The following is a 23,353-nucleotide window of genomic DNA, read 5'->3' as shown; positions in this document are numbered from 1 at the left end:
CTCTAATTGGTTTTGTGGTTGGTTCTAAGCACGTGAAGGCTCTAATTGGTTTTGTGGTTGGTTCTAAGCACATGAAGGCTCTAATTGGTTTCTGGTTGGTTCTAAGCATGTGAAGGGTCTATTTGGTTCCTGGTTGGTTCTAAGCATGTGAAGGCTGTAATTGTTCTAATGGTTCTAGGCAAGTAAAGATTCTAAGGCTTTGACTGGCTTCATGTTGGTTCCGATGCTACTGGTTCCCCTAACGATAAGAACACTGTAAGGCTTTGAGTGGATGTTGCCATATAAATATTCTGACAGGTTACAGGCTGGATATGGATCTGTAGAACCGGCCATATAATCAGCCATTATTTCCCTGAATTATTGTGGGAAATAACAACTATTTATATCTCACAATCAGCAGATCAAAAGGTTTCCTGGAACCCTGAATATCAGCTGCCCATCCCCCCACTCAATCACTGGTCTCTGAACAGAACCAAGAAGGTCCATACCTGCTCAGTACTAGGGACAGCGCCCAACTCCGGGTCATTTCGCAGTACCGGCACACACCAAATGCAAAAGCCATATCATGTGACTTTAGAGCGGTACAATATGCAAACAGAGGTTTGGTGCTTCTCTAATTTTCTTTAAACCTAATTAATAAAATTAATTAATGAAATAAGGTCCCAAATATGCCCTTGTAGTTCATCTTCCACTGCAAGGTTGCTGGTTGCCTTTTTGTCTCGCCCACCTCCCCCTCAGGCTTTCCCTCTACTCTGAAGCCAAACCTGGTTATGATTTATTTCCATGCATCCAGCCTCTGTGTGTACACATCCATAGGGATCAATGGTCTTTTTTTTTATTGTACCAAAGCTAGGCATCCTGGTTCCCTTATGAGGGCCTGGAGCCCCCCAAAGAACACTGCACCGCCATGCTTGGTAGTGAGGGGCACCATATTGTTCCCATTAGGCAGTGAGTGTGACACTCAATCCCATCAGTCTACTAAATAGTAGGCCTAGTGAATAGGCTGAATTCAGATACTATAATCACTATCGCTAGTAGATAATAACTGCCTGATTGCAACCCCCCCCCCCCCAAGAAAGAAAGAGGGGGCATTAAGCAATTGCAGTAGGCGCCAAGCCACAAATTAGTACGGATAAAGTTACACAAGGTTACAATGCTAACAATCCAGCCGGCGGCCAGTAATTATGGCACAGAGACGCCATTACAGTGCAGATTATAGGTTATATCAGTATATGAGGACCTTTGTTCCTACAGCTCCACAAACTACAGCCCCCAGCATGCTCTGCCACACTGCACCAATGCTGACCCAGTGGGAAATCCTGTGGGCATAGATCCTACATGGAAGGGTTCTGCTGATCCCCGAGGTAATGATACCAAACTGATAAGCAATAGCATCATGACCCGGAATGGTTCCCCAGTACTGCCTGGCTCATTACGACCCTTTGCCGGCCCGTTACACAGAAGGTAACACGTGAATGCTGTATGTGAGACAAACTTGGGCTGGGGAAGGTTTGAATATAAAATACTCTGCTGGTCTGTAGGTGGCGCTCTCCAACACATAGAGAACTATAGGGCTGATCTACCTTTATTCATTAGTTGGCTGCCAGTCAGTGCGCACACAGGGGGGAAGCTTTGTGTTTGCAGTGACAGACGGGTCCCATTCATGGCTGCCACTCTGCATACTCATCACACTGCTGCCACAGATAATGCCATGTGTGCCATCGGCCCAACCTACTGTGCCTATATAAACCTTGCCAGCACTGATCTCTCCTCCTTGCTACCTGCCCCTACTGCTGGCATTCCCCCCCCCCCCCCCCCAGCCCCTGGTACCCGTGGCCTTGGGTCTCTGCCTTTCCTCAAACCTGATTAAACTCACAATGGACAGGGGCACCAATTATATCTAGATATTAATTGGCATCTGAGATTCACACAGGGCAGTAAGCATTTCTGGGAGGGGCGTGGGGACGTCAAAACCCCACCCACCCTTTTGTCACCGAATCCCGAACCAAATCCCGGATTCTGTGCATCCCGAGTCACCAAGGAGCGTGATACTTCCGTCGTGAGATACAGAAGGCCCAGATCTAGGGGGAGGCAAGCAGAGGGTCTGAGCCCAGTGCCCCCCACTGTTGCCCCCTAGGCACGTGCCCCTTCTGCCCACCTCTAATTCCAGCCCGGTCAGTTTTAATTTAGCAGCAACCCTACTGAACACTTCGGATTCCTCCCTTCTATTTGTAGGGCTAAATGTGATCTTCTCAGCAGTACCCCTCACTCACACACTATTCTATATGTAACGTAAGGTAGGAAAGAAATGGGTGCCCCCAAGTCCGTTTTGCAATATGCTTCCTGCTTGTCCTGCTGCCCAAGGTGAGTATAAGGTTTAGGCAGAGTGTCCCATAGCACCCAGTTATGTGCTGCCTTCAGAAGTCAGTAGGGGGCACCAGTTAGCCAAACACCAGCCCTGGTTTCCCTGTAATGAGAGATACCTGCACACAGTTGCAGTTTGTATAAAGCATTTAGGGACTAACGGAGAAGCCAACTGAAAGATCAGTTGTGGGGGGGGGGGAATCTAATGGCCACTGGGTATAGCCAGTGTGGCTATTACGGCCATGTTTGCACATGTATTACACTGCTGTGAGCTAAGGAAGGCTATATACTAGGCCACACTGCCTGCAGACCTTTGGTATATAAGCTTGTTTCTGATTGGGCCCCTTTTGACCCAGGTACCCTAAAAATAATTTCCATAACTACAGTGTTCCGTATATACGCATTTATATACTATATAGATTCAGACAAAAGCAGCTGTACAATGAAAGCTCCACCAATCGTATGCGTCGGCTCTTATTCTATCTGCTCGTCGTGCATTGTGATTGGCTGGAACTTTAGCTGGAAGAGCTTTTCATTCTCTTCTGAATGCAGGTCATTCCAGGATACCGCTCTCATGGGGGCAGGCAAGTTGGCAAATTCCTCTTCATTCACATCAAAGTCTTCCATCTTGGCACGAAGAAGCCACCAGCGTCCAAAAAAGCCAATGTCTAGGACCCTGCTGGGGAACTGTGCCCAGCGAGGCTGTAGGTGCGGGCATTGGGCAGGGTAGAGGTCACAGTCCGGGTCGTAGGGTGCCTCATAGACAATGGAGAAAAGGAAAAGGTTTAAGTGGCGCAGTCGACCCTGGTTCCTGAGGTCCATAAGGTTCTGCACGTGCTGGTCCGACTTCCTGCTCCTCGTCCACGGTGAGAGCAGGAGGAGGGAGGCCGAGGCCTCTAACATGCAGCTGTGGAAGTGATCCTCCCCCGGGGCCTTGGCGGAACAGACTCCAGCAGCCGTCAGTAGGGAGAGGTAGAAAGCCGCCTTGCCTGGCCGCTCCTTAGCTCCCACAGCGATGTCCTTACAGGCCTCAGCGTAGTCGTGCAGCAGGCTCTTTGTCCAAACAGCTGTATGGGGGGGCAATTAGTTGTGAGTCTCGGGCAACCGTATTTACCCCCACCGAGCAATCTACATGGGCTTCAGTTACTGTGCGACTAGGTGTAACTGGGCCCCCCAGCAAAATCATTATAGAACCCCCCTAAACTGTGGGAAAAGGATATACATCATACACACATACTGAAACAGCTTATTGGTCATTGGCGCTGAGCCCTACCCACTTACTATGGGCTGCTACTATGGGCTGCTACTATGCTCAGCACACAGTGACAGAAAGCCCTACCCACTTACTATGGGCTGCTACTATGCTCAGCACAGTGACAGAAAGCCCTACCCATTTACTATGGGCTGCTACTATGCTCAGCACAGTGACAGAAAGCCCTACCCACTTACTATGGGCTGCTACTATGCTCAGCACAGTGACAGAAAGCCCTACCCATTTACTATGGGCTGCTACTATGCTCAGCACAGTGACAGAAAGCCCTACCCACTTACTATGGGCTGCTACTATGCTCAGCACAGTGACAGAAAGCCCTACCCATTTACTATGGGCTGCTACTATGCTCAGCAAACAGTGACAGAAAGCCCTACCCACTTACTATGGGCTGCTACTATGCTCAGCACATAACAGTGACAGAAAGCCCTACTCACTTACTATGGGCTGCTACTATGCTCAGCACACAGTGACAGAAAGCCCTACTCACTTACTATGGGCTGCTACTATGCTCAGCACACAGTGACAGAAAGCCCTACTCACTTACTATGGGCTGCTACTATGCTCAGCACACAGTGACAGAAAGCCCTACTCACTTACTATGGGCTGCTACTATGCTCAGCACACAGTGACAGAAAGCCCTACCCACTTACTATGGGCTGCTACTATGCTCAGCACAGTGACAGAAAGCCCTACTCACTTACTATGGGCTGCTACTATGCTCAGCACACAGTGACAGAAAGCCCTACCCACTTACTATGGGCTGCTACTATGCTCAGCACAGTGACAGAAAGCCCTACTCACTTACTATGGGCTGCTACTATGCTCAGCACACAGTGACAGAAAGCCCTACCCACTTACTATGGGCTGCTACTATGCTCAGCACAGTGACAGAAAGCCCTACTCACTTACTATGGGCTGCTACTATGCTCAGCACACAGTGACAGAAAGCCCTACCCACTTACTATGGGCTGCTACTATGCTCAGCACATAGTGACAGAAAGCCCTACCCACTTACTATGGGCTGCTACTATGCTCAGCACAGTGACAGAAAGCCCTACTCACTTACTATGGGCTGCTACTATGCTCAGCACAGTGACAGAAAGCCCTACCCACTTACTAAGGGCTGCTACTATGCTCAGCACAGTGACAGAAAGCCCTACCCACTTACTATGGGCTGCTACTATGCTCAGCACACAGTGACAAAAAGCCCTACTCACTTACTATGGGCTGCTACTATGCTCAGCACACAGTGACAGAAAGCCCTACCCACTTACTATGGGCTGCTACTATGCTCAGCACAGTGACAGAAAGCCCTACCCACTTACTATGGGCTGCTACTATGCTCAGCACAGTGACAGAAAGCCCTACTCACTTACTATGGGCTGCTACTATGCTCAGCACAGTGACAGAAAGCCCTACCCACTTACTATGGGCTGCTACTATGCTCAGCACACAGTGACAGAAAGCCCTACCCACTTACTATGGGCTGCTACTATGCTCAGCACACAGTGACAGAAAGCCCTACTCACTTACTATGGGCTGCTACTATGGCCTGCTACTATGGGCTGCTACTATGCTCAGCAAACAGTGACAGAAAGCCCTACTCACTTACTATGGGCTGCTACTATGCTCAGCACAGTGACAGAAAGCCCTACTCACTTACTATGGGCTGCTACTATGCTCAGCACAGTGACAGAAAGCCCTACCCACTTACTATGGGCTGCTACTATGCTCAGCACAGTGACAGAAAGCCCTACCCACTTACTATGGGCTGCTACTATGCTCAGCACATAACAGTGACAGAAAGCCCTACCGACTTACTATGGGCTGCTACTATGCTCAGCACACAGTGACAGAAAGCCCTACCCACTTACTATGGGCTGCTACTATGCTCAGCACAGTGACAGAAAGCCCTACCCACTTACTATGGGCTGCTACTATGCTCAGCACAGTGACAGAAAGCCCTACTCACTTACTATGGGCTGCTACTATGCTCAGCACAGTGACAGAAAGCCCTACTCACTTACTATGGGCTGCTACTATGCTCAGCACAGTGACAGAAAGCCCTACCCACTTACTATGGGCTGCTACTATGCTCAGCACACAGTGACAGAAAGCCCTACCCACTTACTATGGGCTGCTACTATGCTCAGCACACAGTGACAGAAAGCCCTACTCACTTACTATGGGCTGCTACTATGCTCAGCACACAGTGACAGAAAGCCCTACTCACTTACTATGGGCTGCTACTATGCTCAGCACAGTGACAGAAAGCCCTACCCACTTACTATGGGCTGCTACTATGCTCAGCACACAGTGACAGAAAGCCCTACCCACTTACTATGGGCTGCTACTATGCTCAGCACAGTGACAGAAAGCCCTACCCACTTACTATGGGCTGCTACTATGCTCAGCACAGTGACAGAAAGCCCTACTCACTTACTATGGGCTGCTACTATGCTCAGCACACAGTGACAGAAAGCCCTACTCACTTACTATGGGCTGCTACTATGCTCAGCACATAACAGTGACAGAAAGCCCTACTCACTTACTATGGGCTGCTACTATGCTCAGCACACAGTGACAGAAAGCCCTACTCACTTACTATGGGCTGCTACTATGCTCAGCACAGTGACAGAAAGCCCTACCCACTTACTATGGGCTGCTACTATGCTCAGCACAGTGACAGAAAGCCCTACCCACTTACTATGGGCTGCTACTATGCTCAGCACACAGTGACAGAAAGCCCTACCCACTTACTATGGGCTGCTACTATGCTCAGCACACAGTGACAGAAAGCCCTACCCACTTACTATGGGCTGCTACTATGCTCAGCACACAGTGACAGAAAGCCCTACCCACTTACTATGGGCTGCTACTATGCTCAGCACACAGTGACAGAAAGCCCTACCCACTTACTATGGGCTGCTACTATGCTCAGCACAGTGACAGAAAGCCCTACCCACTTACTATGGGCTGCTACTATGCTCAGCACATAACAGTGACAGAAAGCCCTACCCACTTACTATGGGCTGCTACTATGCTCAGCACAGTGACAGAAAGCCCTACTCACTTACTATGGGCTGCTACTATGCTCAGCACAGTGACAGAAAGCCCTACCCACTTACTATGGGCTGCTACTATGCTCAGCACAGTGACAGAAAGCCCTACTCACTTACTATGGGCTGCTACTATGCTCAGCACAGTGACAGAAAGCCCTACTCACTTACTATGGGCTGCTACTATGCTCAGCACAGTGACAGAAAGCCCTACTCACTTACTATGGGCTGCTACTATGCTCAGCACAGTGACAGAAAGCCCTACCCACTTACTATGGGCTGCTACTATGCTCAGCACAGTGACAGAAAGCCCTACCCACTTACTATGGGCTGCTACTATGCTCAGCACAGTGACAGAAAGCCCTACCCACTTACTATGGGCTGCTACTATGCTCAGCACAGTGACAGAAAGCCCTACCCACTTACTATGGGCTGCTACTATGCTCAGCACACAGTGACAGAAAGCCCTACCCACTTACTATGGGCTGCTACTATGCTCAGCACACAGTGACAGAAAGCCCTACTCACTTACTATGGGCTGCTACTATGCTCAGCACATAACAGTGACAGAAAGCCCTACCCACTTACTATGGGCTGCTACTATGCTCAGCACACAGTGACAGAAAGCCCTACCCACTTACTATGGGCTGCTACTATGCTCAGCACACAGTGACAGAAAGCCCTACCCACTTACTATGGGCTGCTACTATGCTCAGCACATAACAGTGACAGAAAGCCCTACCCACTTACTATGGGCTGCTACTATGCTCAGCACATAACAGTGACAGAAAGCCCTACCCACTTACTATGGGCTGCTACTATGCTCAGCACAGTGACAGAAAGCCCTACTCACTTACTATGGGCTGCTACTATGCTCAGCACAGTGACAGAAAGCCCTACTCACTTACTATGGGCTGCTACTATGCTCAGCACAGTGACAGAAAGCCCTACCCACTTACTATGGGCTGCTACTATGCTCAGCACAGTGACAGAAAGCCCTACCCACTTACTATGGGCTGCTACTATGCTCAGCACAGTGACAGAAAGCCCTACCCACTTACTATGGGCTGCTACTATGCTCAGCACAGTGACAGAAAGCCCTACCCACTTACTATGGGCTGCTACTATGCTCAGCACACAGTGACAGAAAGCCCTACCCACTTACTATGGGCTGCTACTATGCTCAGCACACAGTGACAGAAAGCCCTACCCACTTACTATGGGCTGCTACTATGCTCAGCACATAACAGTGACAGAAAGCCCTACCCACTTACTATGGGCTGCTACTATGCTCAGCACAGTGACAGAAAGCCCTACTCACTTACTATGGGCTGCTACTATGCTCAGCACAGTGACAGAAAGCCCTACTCACTTACTATGGGCTGCTACTATGCTCAGCACAGTGACAGAAAGCCCTACCCACTTACTATGGGCTGCTACTATGCTCAGCACAGTGACAGAAAGCCCTACCCACTTACTATGGGCTGCTACTATGCTCAGCACAGTGACAGAAAGCCCTACCCACTTACTATGGGCTGCTACTATGCTCAGCACAGTGACAGAAAGCCCTACCCACTTACTATGGGCTGCTACTATGCTCAGCACAGTGACAGAAAGCCCTACCCACTTACTATGGGCTGCTACTATGCTCAGCACAGTGACAGAAAGCCCTACCCACTTACTATGGGCTGCTACTATGCTCAGCACAGTGACAGAAAGCCCTACCCACTTACTATGGGCTGCTACTATGCTCAGCACAGTGACAGAAAGCCCTACCCACTTACTATGGGCTGCTACTATGCTCAGCACAGTGACAGAAAGCCCTACCCACTTACTATGGGCTGCTACTATGCTCAGCACACAGTGACAGAAAGCCCTACCCACTTACTATGGGCTGCTACTATGCTCAGCACACAGTGACAGAAAGCCCTACCCACTTACTATGGGCTGCTACTATGCTCAGCACATAACAGTGACAGAAAGCCCTACCCACTTACTATGGGCTGCTACTATGCTCAGCACAGTGACAGAAAGCCCTACTCACTTACTATGGGCTGCTACTATGCCTCAGCACAGTGACAGAAAGCCCTACTCACTTACTATGGGCTGCTACTATGCTCAGCACAGTGACAGAAAGCCCTACCCACTTACTATGGGCTGCTACTATGCTCAGCACAGTGACAGAAAGCCCTACCCACTTACTATGGGCTGCTACTATGCTCAGCACAGTGACAGAAAGCCCTACCCACTTACTATGGGCTGCTACTATGCTCAGCACAGTGACAGAAAGCCCTACCCACTTACTATGGGCTGCTACTATGCTCAGCACAGTGACAGAAAGCCCTACCCACTTACTATGGGCTGCTACTATGCTCAGCACAGTGACAGAAAGCCCTACCCACTTACTATGGGCTGCTACTATGCTCAGCACAGTGACAGAAAGCCCTACCCACTTACTATGGGCTGCTACTATGCTCAGCACAGTGACAGAAAGCCCTACCCACTTACTATGGGCTGCTACTATGCTCAGCACAGTGACAGAAAGCCCTACCCACTTACTATGGGCTGCTACTATGCTCAGCACAGTGACAGAAAGCCCTACCCACTTACTATGGGCTGCTACTATGCTCAGCACAGTGACAGAAAGCCCTACCCACTTACTATGGGCTGCTACTATGCTCAGCACATAACAGTGACAGAAAGCCCTACCCACTTACTATGGGCTGCTACTATGCTCAGCACAGTGACAGAAAGCCCTACCCACTTACTATGGGCTGCTACTATGCTCAGCACACAGTGACAGAAAGCCCTACCCACTTACTATGGGCTGCTACTATGCTCAGCACACAGTGACAGAAAGCCCTACTCACTTACTATGGGCTGCTACTATGCTCAGCACATAACAGTGACAGAAAGCCCTACCCACTTACTATGGGCTGCTACTATGCTCAGCACACAGTGACAGAAAGCCCTACCCACTTACTATGGGCTGCTACTATGCTCAGCACACAGTGACAGAAAGCCCTACCCACTTACTATGGGCTGCTACTATGCTCAGCACATAACAGTGACAGAAAGCCCTACCCACTTACTATGGGCTGCTACTATGCTCAGCACATAACAGTGACAGAAAGCCCTACCCACTTACTATGGGCTGCTACTATGCTCAGCACAGTGACAGAAAGCCCTACTCACTTACTATGGGCTGCTACTATGCTCAGCACAGTGACAGAAAGCCCTACTCACTTACTATGGGCTGCTACTATGCTCAGCACAGTGACAGAAAGCCCTACCCACTTACTATGGGCTGCTACTATGCTCAGCACAGTGACAGAAAGCCCTACCCACTTACTATGGGCTGCTACTATGCTCAGCACAGTGACAGAAAGCCCTACCCACTTACTATGGGCTGCTACTATGCTCAGCACAGTGACAGAAAGCCCTACCCACTTACTATGGGCTGCTACTATGCTCAGCACACAGTGACAGAAAGCCCTACCCACTTACTATGGGCTGCTACTATGCTCAGCACACAGTGACAGAAAGCCCTACCCACTTACTATGGGCTGCTACTATGCTCAGCACATAACAGTGACAGAAAGCCCTACCCACTTACTATGGGCTGCTACTATGCTCAGCACAGTGACAGAAAGCCCTACTCACTTACTATGGGCTGCTACTATGCTCAGCACAGTGACAGAAAGCCCTACTCACTTACTATGGGCTGCTACTATGCTCAGCACAGTGACAGAAAGCCCTACCCACTTACTATGGGCTGCTACTATGCTCAGCACAGTGACAGAAAGCCCTACCCACTTACTATGGGCTGCTACTATGCTCAGCACAGTGACAGAAAGCCCTACCCACTTACTATGGGCTGCTACTATGCTCAGCACAGTGACAGAAAGCCCTACCCACTTACTATGGGCTGCTACTATGCTCAGCACAGTGACAGAAAGCCCTACCCACTTACTATGGGCTGCTACTATGCTCAGCACAGTGACAGAAAGCCCTACCCACTTACTATGGGCTGCTACTATGCTCAGCACAGTGACAGAAAGCCCTACCCACTTACTATGGGCTGCTACTATGCTCAGCACAGTGACAGAAAGCCCTACCCACTTACTATGGGCTGCTACTATGCTCAGCACATAACAGTGACAGAAAGCCCTACCCACTTACTATGGGCTGCTACTATGCTCAGCACATAACAGTGACAGAAAGCCCTACCCACTTACTATGGGTTGCTACTATGCTCAGCACAGTGACAGAAAGCCCTACTCACTTACTATGGGCTGCTACTTTGCTCAGCACAGTGACAGAAAGCCCTACTCACTTACTATGGGCTGCTACTATGCTCAGCACATAACAGTGACAGAAAGCCCTACCCACTTACTATGGGCTGCTACTATGCTCAGCACAGTGACAGAAAGCCCTACCCACTTACTATGGGCTGCTACTATGCTCAGCACAGTGACAGAAAGCCCTACCCACTTACTATGGGCTGCTACTATGCTCAGCACAGTGACAGAAAGCCCTACCCACTTACTATGGGCTGCTACTATGCTCAGCACAGTGACAGAAAGCCCTACCCACTTACTATGGGCTGCTACTATGCTCAGCACAGTGACAGAAAGCCCTACCCACTTACTATGGGCTGCTACTATGCTCAGCACAGTGACAGAAAGCCCTACCCACTTACTATGGGCTGCTACTATGCTCAGCACATAACAGTGACAGAAAGCCCTACCCACTTACTATGGGCTGCTACTATGCTCAGCACAGTGACAGAAAGCCCTACCCACTTACTATGGGCTGCTACTATGCTCAGCACACAGTGACAGAAAGCCCTACCCACTTACTATGGGCTGCTACTATGCTCAGCACACAGTGACAGAAAGCCCTACTCACTTACTATGGGCTGCTACTATGCTCAGCACATAACAGTGACAGAAAGCCCTACCCACTTACTATGGGCTGCTACTATGCTCAGCACACAGTGACAGAAAGCCCTACCCACTTACTATGGGCTGCTACTATGCTCAGCACACAGTGACAGAAAGCCCTACCCACTTACTATGGGCTGCTACTATGCTCAGCACATAACAGTGACAGAAAGCCCTACCCACTTACTATGGGCTGCTACTATGCTCAGCACATAACAGTGACAGAAAGCCCTACCCACTTACTATGGGCTGCTACTATGCTCAGCACAGTGACAGAAAGCCCTACTCACTTACTATGGGCTGCTACTATGCTCAGCACAGTGACAGAAAGCCCTACTCACTTACTATGGGCTGCTACTATGCTCAGCACAGTGACAGAAAGCCCTACCCACTTACTATGGGCTGCTACTATGCTCAGCACAGTGACAGAAAGCCCTACCCACTTACTATGGGCTGCTACTATGCTCAGCACAGTGACAGAAAGCCCTACCCACTTACTATGGGCTGCTACTATGCTCAGCACAGTGACAGAAAGCCCTACCCACTTACTATGGGCTGCTACTATGCTCAGCACACAGTGACAGAAAGCCCTACCCACTTACTATGGGCTGCTACTATGCTCAGCACACAGTGACAGAAAGCCCTACCCACTTACTATGGGCTGCTACTATGCTCAGCACATAACAGTGACAGAAAGCCCTACCCACTTACTATGGGCTGCTACTATGCTCAGCACAGTGACAGAAAGCCCTACTCACTTACTATGGGCTGCTACTATGCTCAGCACAGTGACAGAAAGCCCTACTCACTTACTATGGGCTGCTACTATGCTCAGCACAGTGACAGAAAGCCCTACCCACTTACTATGGGCTGCTACTATGCTCAGCACAGTGACAGAAAGCCCTACCCACTTACTATGGGCTGCTACTATGCTCAGCACAGTGACAGAAAGCCCTACCCACTTACTATGGGCTGCTACTATGCTCAGCACAGTGACAGAAAGCCCTACCCACTTACTATGGGCTGCTACTATGCTCAGCACAGTGACAGAAAGCCCTACCCACTTACTATGGGCTGCTACTATGCTCAGCACAGTGACAGAAAGCCCTACCCACTTACTATGGGCTGCTACTATGCTCAGCACAGTGACAGAAAGCCCTACCCACTTACTATGGGCTGCTACTATGCTCAGCACAGTGACAGAAAGCCCTACCCACTTACTATGGGCTGCTACTATGCTCAGCACATAACAGTGACAGAAAGCCCTACCCACTTACTATGGGCTGCTACTATGCTCAGCACATAACAGTGACAGAAAGCCCTACCCACTTACTATGGGTTGCTACTATGCTCAGCACAGTGACAGAAAGCCCTACTCACTTACTATGGGCTGCTACTTTGCTCAGCACAGTGACAGAAAGCCCTACTCACTTACTATGGGCTGCTACTATGCTCAGCACATAACAGTGACAGAAAGCCCTACCCACTTACTATGGGCTGCTACTATGCTCAGCACAGTGACAGAAAGCCCTACTCACTTACTATGGGCTGCTACTATGCTCAGCACAGTGACAGAAAGCCCTACCCACTTACTATGGGCTGCTACTATGCTCAGCACAGTGACAGAAAGCCCTACCCACTTACTATGGGCTGCTACTATGCTCAGCACAGTGACAGAAAGCCCTACCCACTTACTATGGGCTGCTACTATGCTCAGCACAGTGACAGAAAGCCCTACCCACTTACTATGGGCTGCTACTATGCTCAGCACAGTGACAGAAAGCCCTACCCACTTACTATGGGCTGCTACTATGCTCAGCACAGTGACAGAAAGCCCTACCCACTTACTATGGGCTGCTACTATGCTCAGCACAGTGACAGAAAGCCCTACCCACTTACTATGGGCTGCTACTATGCTCAGCACAGTGACAGAAAGCCCTACCCACTTACTATGGGCTGCTACTATGCTCAGCACAGTGACAGAAAGCCCTACCCACTTACTATGGGCTGCTACTATGCTCAGCACAGTGACAGAAAGCCCTACCCACTTACTATGGGCTGCTACTATGCTCAGCACATAACAGTGACAGAAAGCCCTACCCACTTACTATGGGTTGCTACTATGCTCAGCACAGTGACAGAAAGCCCTACTCACTTACTATGGGCTGCTACTATGCTCAGCACAGTGACAGAAAGCCCTACCCACTTACTATGGGCTGCTACTATGCTCAGCACATAACAGTGACAGAAAGCCCTACCCACTTACTATGGGCTGCTACTATGCTCAGCACAGTGACAGAAAGCCCTACCCACTTACTATGGGCTGCTACTATGCAGAGTTAGATTGCCAGTAGCACCAATCTCCCTGGGATAATGAATGAGCCGCACATGTCCCGGATAACGGAGCCCTTACCTATTTTCCCACTCTTGAACCGTTCCCACCGTCCCGGTTTACCGACGGCCTCCGTAGCCTGGCCACTAGCCGCCGACCCAGAGCACGACCTCCTCAACACGACCCCAATCCACCGTGCTGCCATCGCCTTCCGCCAGCTCTGCAGCCACTTCCGGTACCTGTGCCCTTAAAAAGCGCTACACTAAAAACATTCCGGCCAGAAACGTGCAGTGTGGCGGATTATCTCCCCCAAGCGCCCAAAGCAACGCGGAATGACGTGTTGGGAAGCATATTCAATAAAAAAAATAAACCCCCAAAAAGTTATGATGCGGGTTTCTATTAATAATGATACATTTCTGCTTTCTAATTGCAATCCCGGGCATTTCCGTCCCAGTTCAAGTTCTATCCGGAGGGAATTGGTAGCGCACTAGCATTTGGAGCGGACCAAGGAAGACTGGGGGTGACGATTAGTCGAGACGAGAATTGTGTTGCTGTTACACAATAATGTCGTGCCATATGAAGTAGGCTGAAAGACAGAGGGGGTAGCCGTTCCTTGTGCGCCTTCACTCGGCTCCGCCTGTACTGGAGTAGCACACAATCCGCCCCTCGCCCCCCCCGTCATTGCTTTGGTACAGTCCTGGTTGGGTGATGACGCGGAAGCTCCTGCAGTAGCAGTGTAACAGCCTGAGGCACCTGGGCAGGTGGGGAGTTACGGTTCGGTCGCACCCCGGGGTGAGTGAGAGGCGCCCGGCTGGGGCAGGGGCAGTTTCATCGCTGTCGCCAACACTAAGGAGTCGCAATGGCCTCAGCAGATGATTTGAAGTTCCAAGGTAAGAAAGTGCAGCCATGGCTTCCCTCCCATTCCCTTCGCTTATTGTGTGTATCTGCCATCATCTGCTTGCCTCAGCCTGTCTCCCCCCCACTGTGTGTGTATCCATTCATGCACTGCATCTATAGCCATTAGTGAGTGCGATTGCTATAGGGAGCCCCGCCTGACACTCTCTGGTTGTGACTTAGGAAACAATGTAGCAGAAGCCAGGTCTGTGATTGGTTGGTTTGATTGCATTGTCTCATGAGCCAGAACCAGCAGTGCAGAGACTATAAACAGCCAGACACAGTGTTCAGTAGCAGTGACTGTAGCTCAGATTAATATTGTCTCTCATTGAGCAAAGAAATCAGCTGAGGAGCCAGAGCCGCCCGGGGGCGCCGACCCCTGACAACTACAGTAACCAGTTTGCACTGGGACACCACTATCTGTTTAAAGGGCCGGTAGCGCACAGTAAAGGAAGTAAATAGAATGTACCAGGTGAAATGTCAACAAGGATTGTAGGGGCTTCTGGGAAATGTTATTGCTGAAGAATCAACTAACAAGTTGGTTTAACCAGACTCATTGAGATTAGTCAGTAGTTTGGGGGGGACATACATTTGCTTGTACTCATAGTCTCGTAGTGCCTAGAGCAGCAGCCCTGTGCCCTGGCCCGCTAACCGCTGGGACTGGGGGCGCCCCTGGCCCGCTAACCGCTGGGACTGGGGGCGCCCCTGGCCCGCTAACCGCTGGGACTGGGGGCGCCCCTGGCCCGCTAACCGCTGGGACTGGGGGCGCCCCTGGCCCGCTAACCGCTGGGACTGGGGGCGCCCCTGGCCCGCTAACCGCTGGGACTGGGGGCGCCCCTGGCCCGCTAACCGCTGGGACTGGGGGCGCCCCTGGCCCGCTAACCGCTGGGACTGGGGGCGCCCCTGGCCCGCTAACCGCTGGGACTGGGGGCGCCCCTGGCCCGCTAACCGCTGGGACTGGGGGCGCCCCTGGCCCGCTAACCGCTGGGACTGGGGGCGCCCCTGGCCCGCTAACCGCTGGGACTGGGGGCGCCCCTGGCCCGCTAACCGCTGGGACTGGGGGCGCCCCTGGCCCGCTAACCGCTGGGACTGGGGGCGCCGTAGTGAGAGCAGGTGGTCCAAATGCCGACTTCCCTCCCTGAAGATCGAGAAAAATTCTGCAGTTCTGAATCCAATATTCTAATAAATGTAATTGCCCCATGTACAATGGGCCAGGGGAGCATGTCTAGGCGCTCTAATGTGCCTGTGCTGCCATCTAGTGGCAGGGAGGGGCGCTGGGCCAGATACCACAAATCAGAAGGGCTGCTCAGCTCTGTTCATTGATCTCCAAACAAATCTCCAGACAAATCAGTAAATAGAGCTCAGTAGGAACCTGGCATGAGATGGTGAGACCGCAATTTTCAGCCTCTGACCTCCCTGGGAAACTTTAGTTGTACTGTACCACTGAGCCGGGCTGTCAGGCTCTGTGTGCAGCTGCAGTGGGATGCTGGGAGTTGTAGTACAGGAATAGAAGGTTTGCGGGTCAGATGCAAGGGCCCTTTCAGACCTTTCAGTGTTTCAGTGCACCATAACACCAAAAGATATTAGGGTACTAAAGAGCTTACAATCTAATTAGGCCATTGCTGCATTGGATTTGCAATACTGCCCACTGCTGTGCCGTCCTGCCCTGACCCGCCATTATGTTGATCCGCTTTCAGAATTTGATGAAGCTGCTGACTTACTGGCGGCTGATCCAGGTGCCACAACAAAGAGCCTGACGGAGGAGAGCCGGCCCCAGCATGCCACTCTGCACGTGGGCGGGGATAGTGAAGAGGAGGAGGGCGAATCAGATCAAACGGAGGTGAGGGGGGTGCCTAAGCCACACATTATTTAGATATTTTCTGTATATACATCAGGAATGACCAAGTGCGGCCCCCCTGCAGGTAGCCAACCCACCCATCCTCCTTTCTGTGCCACCTCTCTGTATCATTATTCCTCTGTAAGTCAGATTTGGAGCCTCTTTGGTTAATGTAGTTATTAGGGTTCCCCAGCATTAGCTAAACGGGAGGTGGCACAGGCACTGTCTGTAGGCGAAGCCACCCTGTCAGGCCTGGACTGGCAATCTGTGGGTTCAGGCAAATGCCAGAGGGGCTGCTGTAAGGTGCCATAGTCACTCACTATTTATTGGGCCTATGGGGGGCTGTTTAGGCCTCTGTGTACTGAAAATCAGGCCCAGACTGGCAATCTGTGGGTTCAGGCAAATGCCAGAGGGGCTGCTGTAAGGTGCCATAGACACTCACTATTTATTGGGCCTATGGGGGGCTGTTTGGGCCTCTGTGTACTGAAAATCAGGCCCGGACTGGCAATCTGTGGGTTCAGGCAAATGCCAGAGGGGCTGCTGTAAGGTGCCATAGACACTCACTATTTATTGGGCCTATGGGGGGGGCTGTTTGGGCCTCTGTGTACTGAAAATCAGGCCCGGACTGGCAATCTGTGGGTTCAGGCAAATGCCAGAGGGGCTGCTGTAAGATGCCATAGACACTCACTATTTATTGGGCCTATGGGGGGGGCTGTTTGGGCCTCTGTGTACTGAAAATCAGGCCCGGACTGGCAATCTGTGGGTTCAGGCAAATGCCAGAGGGGCTGCTGTAAGGTGCCATAGACACTCACTATTTAATGGGCCTATGGGGGGGCTGTTTGGGCCTCTGTGTACTGAAAATCAGGCCCGGACTGGCAATCTGTGGGTTCAGGCAAATGCCAGAGGGGCTGCTGTAAGGTGCCATAGACACTCACTATTTAATGGGCCTATGGGGGGGCTGTTTGGGCCTCTGTGTACTGAAAATCAGGCCCAGACTGGCAATCTGTGGGTTCAGGCAAATGCCAGAGGGGCTGCTGTAAGGTGCCATAGACACTCACTATTTATTGGGCCTATGGGGGGCTGTTTGGGCCTCTGTGTACTGAAAATCAGGCCCGGACTGGCAATCTGTGGGTTCAGGCAAATGCCAGAGGGGCTGCTGTAAGGTGCCATAGACACTCACTATTTGTTGGGCCTATGGGGGCTGTTTGGGCCTCTGTGTACTAGGAATGCCCGGGCCTACAAAACTGCCCAATGGGGATCCAGTATTTACAGGCAGAGGAGTATAAAGTGCCTATTGCTTGTGTTCTAATGAGCTGTCCCTGTCCCCAGCTTTTGGCCTCGCAGAAGAAGACATCCAGCTTTTGGACCTTTCAGTACTATCAGGACTTCTTTGACATAGACACGTACCAGGTAATATGTGGGTGCTGGTGCTGTGGGAGTCTGCAGAGAGAAGTTGTTTTTTATTGCCATGATGGCTTTGTGTCACCCTGCAATGCTCTCGTTGCCTATCTCAGGTTCTGGACAGGATCCGAGGCTCCATTCTGCCCATTCCAGGGAAGAACTTTGTTCGGAACCATCTGAGAAACAATCCTGATTTGTATGGTGAGCTGGGAAGCACCTTGATCCTGTCGGCTACTCGGCTATTTCCGCTGCTCTAACTTGCTCTTTTTATAGGTCCGTTTTGGATCTGTACTACACTGGTAATTACAGTAACGATCATGGGCAACCTGGGGACCTACATGCTCCTACACGACCAAGAGGGCTACCAGTACAGCCCCGAGTTCCACAAGTGTGAGTGTTTGTCTTACCCCTCTAGGGGCTGACGGCTTGTCCCCCCTGTCTGTGTCACTGTATCACCCTGCAGTGGGAGGGACAGACTCCATGTCCCATAGCCCCCTCCTGTCTGTGTCACTGTATCACCCTGCAGTGGGAGGGGCAGACTCCGTGTCCCATAGCCCCCTCCTGTCTGTGTCACTGTATCACCCTGCAGTGGGAGGGACAGACTCCGTGTCCCATAGCCCCCTCCTGTCTGTGTCACTGTATCACCCTGCAGTGGGAGGGGCAGACTCCATGTCCCATAGCCCCCTCCTGTCTGTGTCACTGTATCACCCTGCAGTGGGAGGGGCAGACTCCGTGTCCCATAGCCCCCTCCTGTCTGTGTCACTGTATCACCCTGCAGTGGGAGGGATAGACTCCGTGTCCCATAGCCCCCCTCCTGTCTGTGTCACTGTATCACCCTGCAGTGGGAGGGGCAGACTCCATGTCCCATAGTTCCCTCCTGTCTGTGTCACTGTATCACCCTGCAGTGGGAGGGACAGACTCCATGTCCCATAGTTCCCTCCTGTCTGTGTCACTGTATCACCCTGCAGTGGGAGGGGCAGACTCCATGTCCCATAGTTCCCTCCTGTCTGTGTCACTGTATCACCCTGCAGTGGGAGGGACAGACTCCATGTCCCATAGCTCCCTCCTGTCTGTGTCACTGTATCACCCTGCAGTGGGAGGGACAGACTCCGTGTCCCATAGCTCCCTCCTGTCTGTGTCACTGTATCACCCTGCAGTGGGAGGGGCAGACTCAGTGTCCCATAGCTCCCTCCTGTCTGTGTCACTGTATCACCCTGCAGTGGGAGGGGCAGACTCCGTGTCCCATAGCCCCCTCCTGTCTGTGTCACTGTATCACCCTGCAGTGGGAGGGATAGACTCCGTGTCCCATAGCCCCCCTCCTGTCTGTGTCACTGTATCACCCTGCAGTGGGAGGGGCAGACTCCATGTCCCATAGTTCCCTCCTGTCTGTGTCACTGTATCACCCTGCAGTGGGAGGGACAGACTCCATGTCCCATAGTTCCCTCCTGTCTGTGTCACTGTATCACCCTGCAGTGGGAGGGGCAGACTCCATGTCCCATAGTTCCCTCCTGTCTGTGTCACTGTATCACCCTGCAGTGGGAGGGACAGACTCCATGTCCCATAGCTCCCTCCTGTCTGTGTCACTGTATCACCCTGCAGTGGGAGGGACAGACTCCGTGTCCCATAGCTCCCTCCTGTCTGTGTCACTGTATCACCCTGCAGTGGGAGGGGCAGACTCAGTGTCCCATAGCTCCCTCCTGTCTGTGTCACTGTATCACCCTGCAGTGGGAGGGGCAGACTCCGTGTCCCATAGCCCCCTCCTGTCTGTGTCACTGTATCACCCTGCAGTGGGAGGGGCAGACTCCCTATAGATACCCCACATGTTAATCACCCTGGCCCAGATTCCTTGCACCCCGTGACACCCTTTGTAACAGCTATTTGTCTGTCTTCCAGTGTCGGTGGCCGGAGTGGCCATATACAGTTACGCTTGGGCAGTCCCTTTGGGCCTGTGGGGTTTCCTACAGTGGAGGAAAGGGGTGACCCCTGAAGTGAGTTCTTACAGCTTCATGGAGACTGTGTGCATTTATGGCTATTCACTCTCAGCCTACGTCCCCGCCACGGTGAGTCCCATCCCAAACCTGCAATAACCTCTCTCTTCCAGCTGCTTCCTCCCCAGCCGGCAGCCTAGTGGCAGGTTACCGGGTGCCATGGTGAGGAATAGATCATATTGATGTCTATGGGGCTGGCCACATTAACATCTGCAGTAGTGGCATTACATTAATAAACAATGTTTTGCTGTATAAATAAAGTTTATTGATGTTATGGTGACTCTCTGTTCTGTACTCCCAGGTCCTCTGTGTGGTACCGCAGGACATTTTCAGGTGGATTTTGATCCTTGTGGCTATGAGTCTGTCCAGCCTTGTTCTTGTCCTCGCTTTTTGGCCTCATATCCGAAGAGACAACAAGGTGGTGGTGATCTCATTGATGGCTATTATGGTTGCGCTGCATGTACTTTTAGCTGTGGGTTGCAAGGTACTGGAATACAAAGAGTTAACTGTATAACACCCCCCCCCCATCCCTTTAGTTCCAGGCAAGTAGCCAGGTGTTCTGATTCATGTGCCTGAACCCCAAACTGACTTGTGTCGGAATCCAGCTATTGGCCAACCTGCCTTCTTGTTTCTTATTGGCTGCTGCTCAGCTGACACAGTTACCAGCCTAAGACATATTATGTGGTTGCTGGGGTCAGTCTCCCCAACAGCCAATAAGAAAAACTCCAGCCATGCAACTTGTGATTTTCATTGGTTGCTCTTACGTCATTGTGAGGCTCGGTTGGTTGGTGCCGGAGTCAGTGAGACCTCCATCTTAGTCAATGTTCCCTGCAATGCAGGAACAGTCTCTATTGCACTAGGGCAGAGCAATTCTCACAATCCTCTCTCTCTCTCTCTCTCTCTCTCTCTCTCTCTCTCTCTCTCTCAGCTCTATTTCTTCAGGCAGCCGCAAGTACCCAATAACAGCAAGCATGTTGCAGTCACCACGGCCCAGAAGATTATAAGTCACGTCACGGCCAATTAGCTGTCGCGTTCCGGCCTTCCCTAGCGAGAGAGCCAGGCCTGGCCGTTGGCGAGTGAAGGATTCTGCCCTCCTGACCTGGATGGAGGGTATTTATGCACTGTTAGCCTGTTCTAAGGCCGGTAACTGACCCTGCCCATTGCTCACCTCAAGGTGTCCCTCTCCCATAGGGGCAAAGCAATAGAAACAGAAGGGCTCTCTTTCCCCATGAGGCTCTTCTCTATAGTTTTCTGATTCATAAAGATTTCTTCTATGTTTGGCTAATAAAGAGTCATTATAAGAATGTCCTGTTCTCTGATTCATGTTCACTAATGAATACATCACTGACCAACCTTTCAGGGTATGAGATTGATCGCCCCTATTGGGCCAAACAGCTGGCAATCTACAACTGCCTTTCCAAGTACTTGAAACACAAAGGCCTTCAAATTATAGACCCAGTTGGGTTGTTCGGATCAGCAACTCGAAGGCCCCGTCTGAAGGTCAAAGCGCCACAGAGCAGGGAGGGGCAGAGCTTGGCAGTGAAGTCCTGTATGAACCCAACAGGGTGCTTTATTATTATCGGGAGCAGTGCCCAATGGCAGGAAAGAGCAGGGCCCAGATCTGCCTCATCCTTTCAGCAATGACGACTAAAGGATTTAGGTTGAGTGGAACACTCTGTGCCTGCTTCTAACACTTGGCCAAGACTATGGGCTCCTAACTAATACAAGGCCCTTGGGGATAGGATAGGACCCAGACTGTGGGCATAATGCCCACATAACATACAGCAGGGCACAGCTCTGCTAAACATTTCCTAAAGAACCCCAATACCTGTGAATCGTATAGACCTATCCCTCTCCTCAGCTCTGGCCAAGATATTCTCTAATAACTTTAGGGGGCAGATTTATCAAAATGTGAGTTTAGAACTTAATATATCAAAACTCACCCAGATTCTATTAGTTCCTATGGAATTTCTAAGAAGTGTATTTATCAAATGGTGAGTTCTAATTTTCACTCATTGATAAATACGTTTCTAAAAATCCCATAGGAATGAATAGACCGGGGGTGAGATTTGATATATTAAGCTCTAAACTCACATTTTGATAAATCTGCCCCTAGGAGTAATGGCGACCATAAATCCACTCTAAAGAGACAAGATGGAGGCCCAACAAAGCCAATAGCAGGAGTTTGTTCACTCACTCGCCAAGATGCTGGTGTCTCTGTACAGAGGTAAAAAAAAAAAAAAAAGTCCTGATGCAACCAATTACCTTCAAAAATCACGTAATTAGTGAAATTAAGTCCACCTGTGTGCAATCTAAGTGTCACATGATCGGTCAGTATAAACACACCCCAGAGGCTTCAGCACCACTAAGCAAGAGGCTTTACACCAGTTGAGAAGTACAAGTCAGGGTTGGGTTATAAAATAATATCCAAATGTTTTAGGATCCCCCGGAGCCCCATCAAATCCATCATCTGCAAATGGAAAGAACATGGAACCACGACAAACTTGCCCAGAGAGGGCTGCCCAGCAAAACTCACAGAGCGGGCAAGGAGGGCATTCATTAGAGAGGCAGCACAGAGACCAAAGGAGTTGCAAAGTTCCACAGCAGAGACTGGAGTATCTGTCCATACAGCTGGGCTTAACGTTAAAAATAAGAAAGCACGTTTTGGATATGCCAAAAGGCACGTGGGCGACCCCCAAATGTATGGAGGAAGGGGCTCTGGTCAGATGAGACTAAAATGGAACTTTTCGGCCACCAAGGAAGATGCTATGTCTGGCACAAACCCAACACATCCCATCACCCCAAGAACCCCATCGCCACAGTGAAACATGGGGGGGCAGCATCATACTGTGGGGATGTTTATCAGCAGCAGGGACTGGGGAACTGCTCCGAGTCGAGGGAAAGATGGCGCTAAATACAGGGATATTATTGAGCAAAACCGGTGTCAGTCTGCCTGTGATTTAAGACTGGGACGGAGGTTCCAGCAGGACAATGGGCCGAAGCTACTGCTAAAGCAACACTCGAGGGGGTGAAATGTATTGGAATAGCCCAGTCACAGTCCTGACCTCAATCCCATTGAGATTCTGGGGTCAGACTTGAAGATCGCTGTTCACAAGTGAAAACCATCCAACATGAAGGAGCTGGAGCAGTTTTGCCTTAAGGAATGGGCACCAATCCCAGTGCTAAGATGTGGCTCATAGAGACTTACCCAAAGCCACTTGCAGCTGGAATTGCCACAAAAGGGGGCTCTACAAGTTAC

At 50.9% G+C, this 23,353-nt stretch overlaps 2 protein-coding genes across 2 annotated transcripts; one reads left to right on the top strand and one right to left on the bottom strand.

The window, feature by feature from the left end:
• Nucleotides 1-2,752: 2,752 nt before the first annotated feature.
• On the bottom strand, nt 2,753-14,312 carry timm29 (translocase of inner mitochondrial membrane 29). The gene is given in 2 exon segments (NM_001011059.1): nt 2,753-3,431; nt 14,056-14,312. Coding segments are annotated over 2 exon segments (717 nt in total). The 5' UTR covers nt 14,180-14,312; the 3' UTR covers nt 2,753-2,838.
• A 413-nt stretch (nt 14,313-14,725) lies between these two features.
• On the top strand, nt 14,726-21,398 carry yipf2 (Yip1 domain family member 2). The gene is given in 8 exon segments (NM_001008077.1): nt 14,726-14,864; nt 16,566-16,708; nt 18,035-18,115; nt 18,220-18,307; nt 18,380-18,496; nt 20,000-20,166; nt 20,396-20,578; nt 21,023-21,398. Coding segments are annotated over 8 exon segments (906 nt in total). The 5' UTR covers nt 14,726-14,833; the 3' UTR covers nt 21,119-21,398.
• The last annotated feature ends 1,955 nt before the right edge of the window (nt 21,399-23,353 follow it).

Source organism: Xenopus tropicalis, chromosome 3 (assembly GCF_000004195.4).
Source record: "Xenopus tropicalis strain Nigerian chromosome 3, UCB_Xtro_10.0, whole genome shotgun sequence".
Classification (NCBI taxonomy): domain Eukaryota; kingdom Metazoa; phylum Chordata; class Amphibia; order Anura; family Pipidae; genus Xenopus; species Xenopus tropicalis.
Note: the sequence above shows the minus strand (reverse complement) of the source record. Positions and strands in the feature narration are given on the sequence as shown.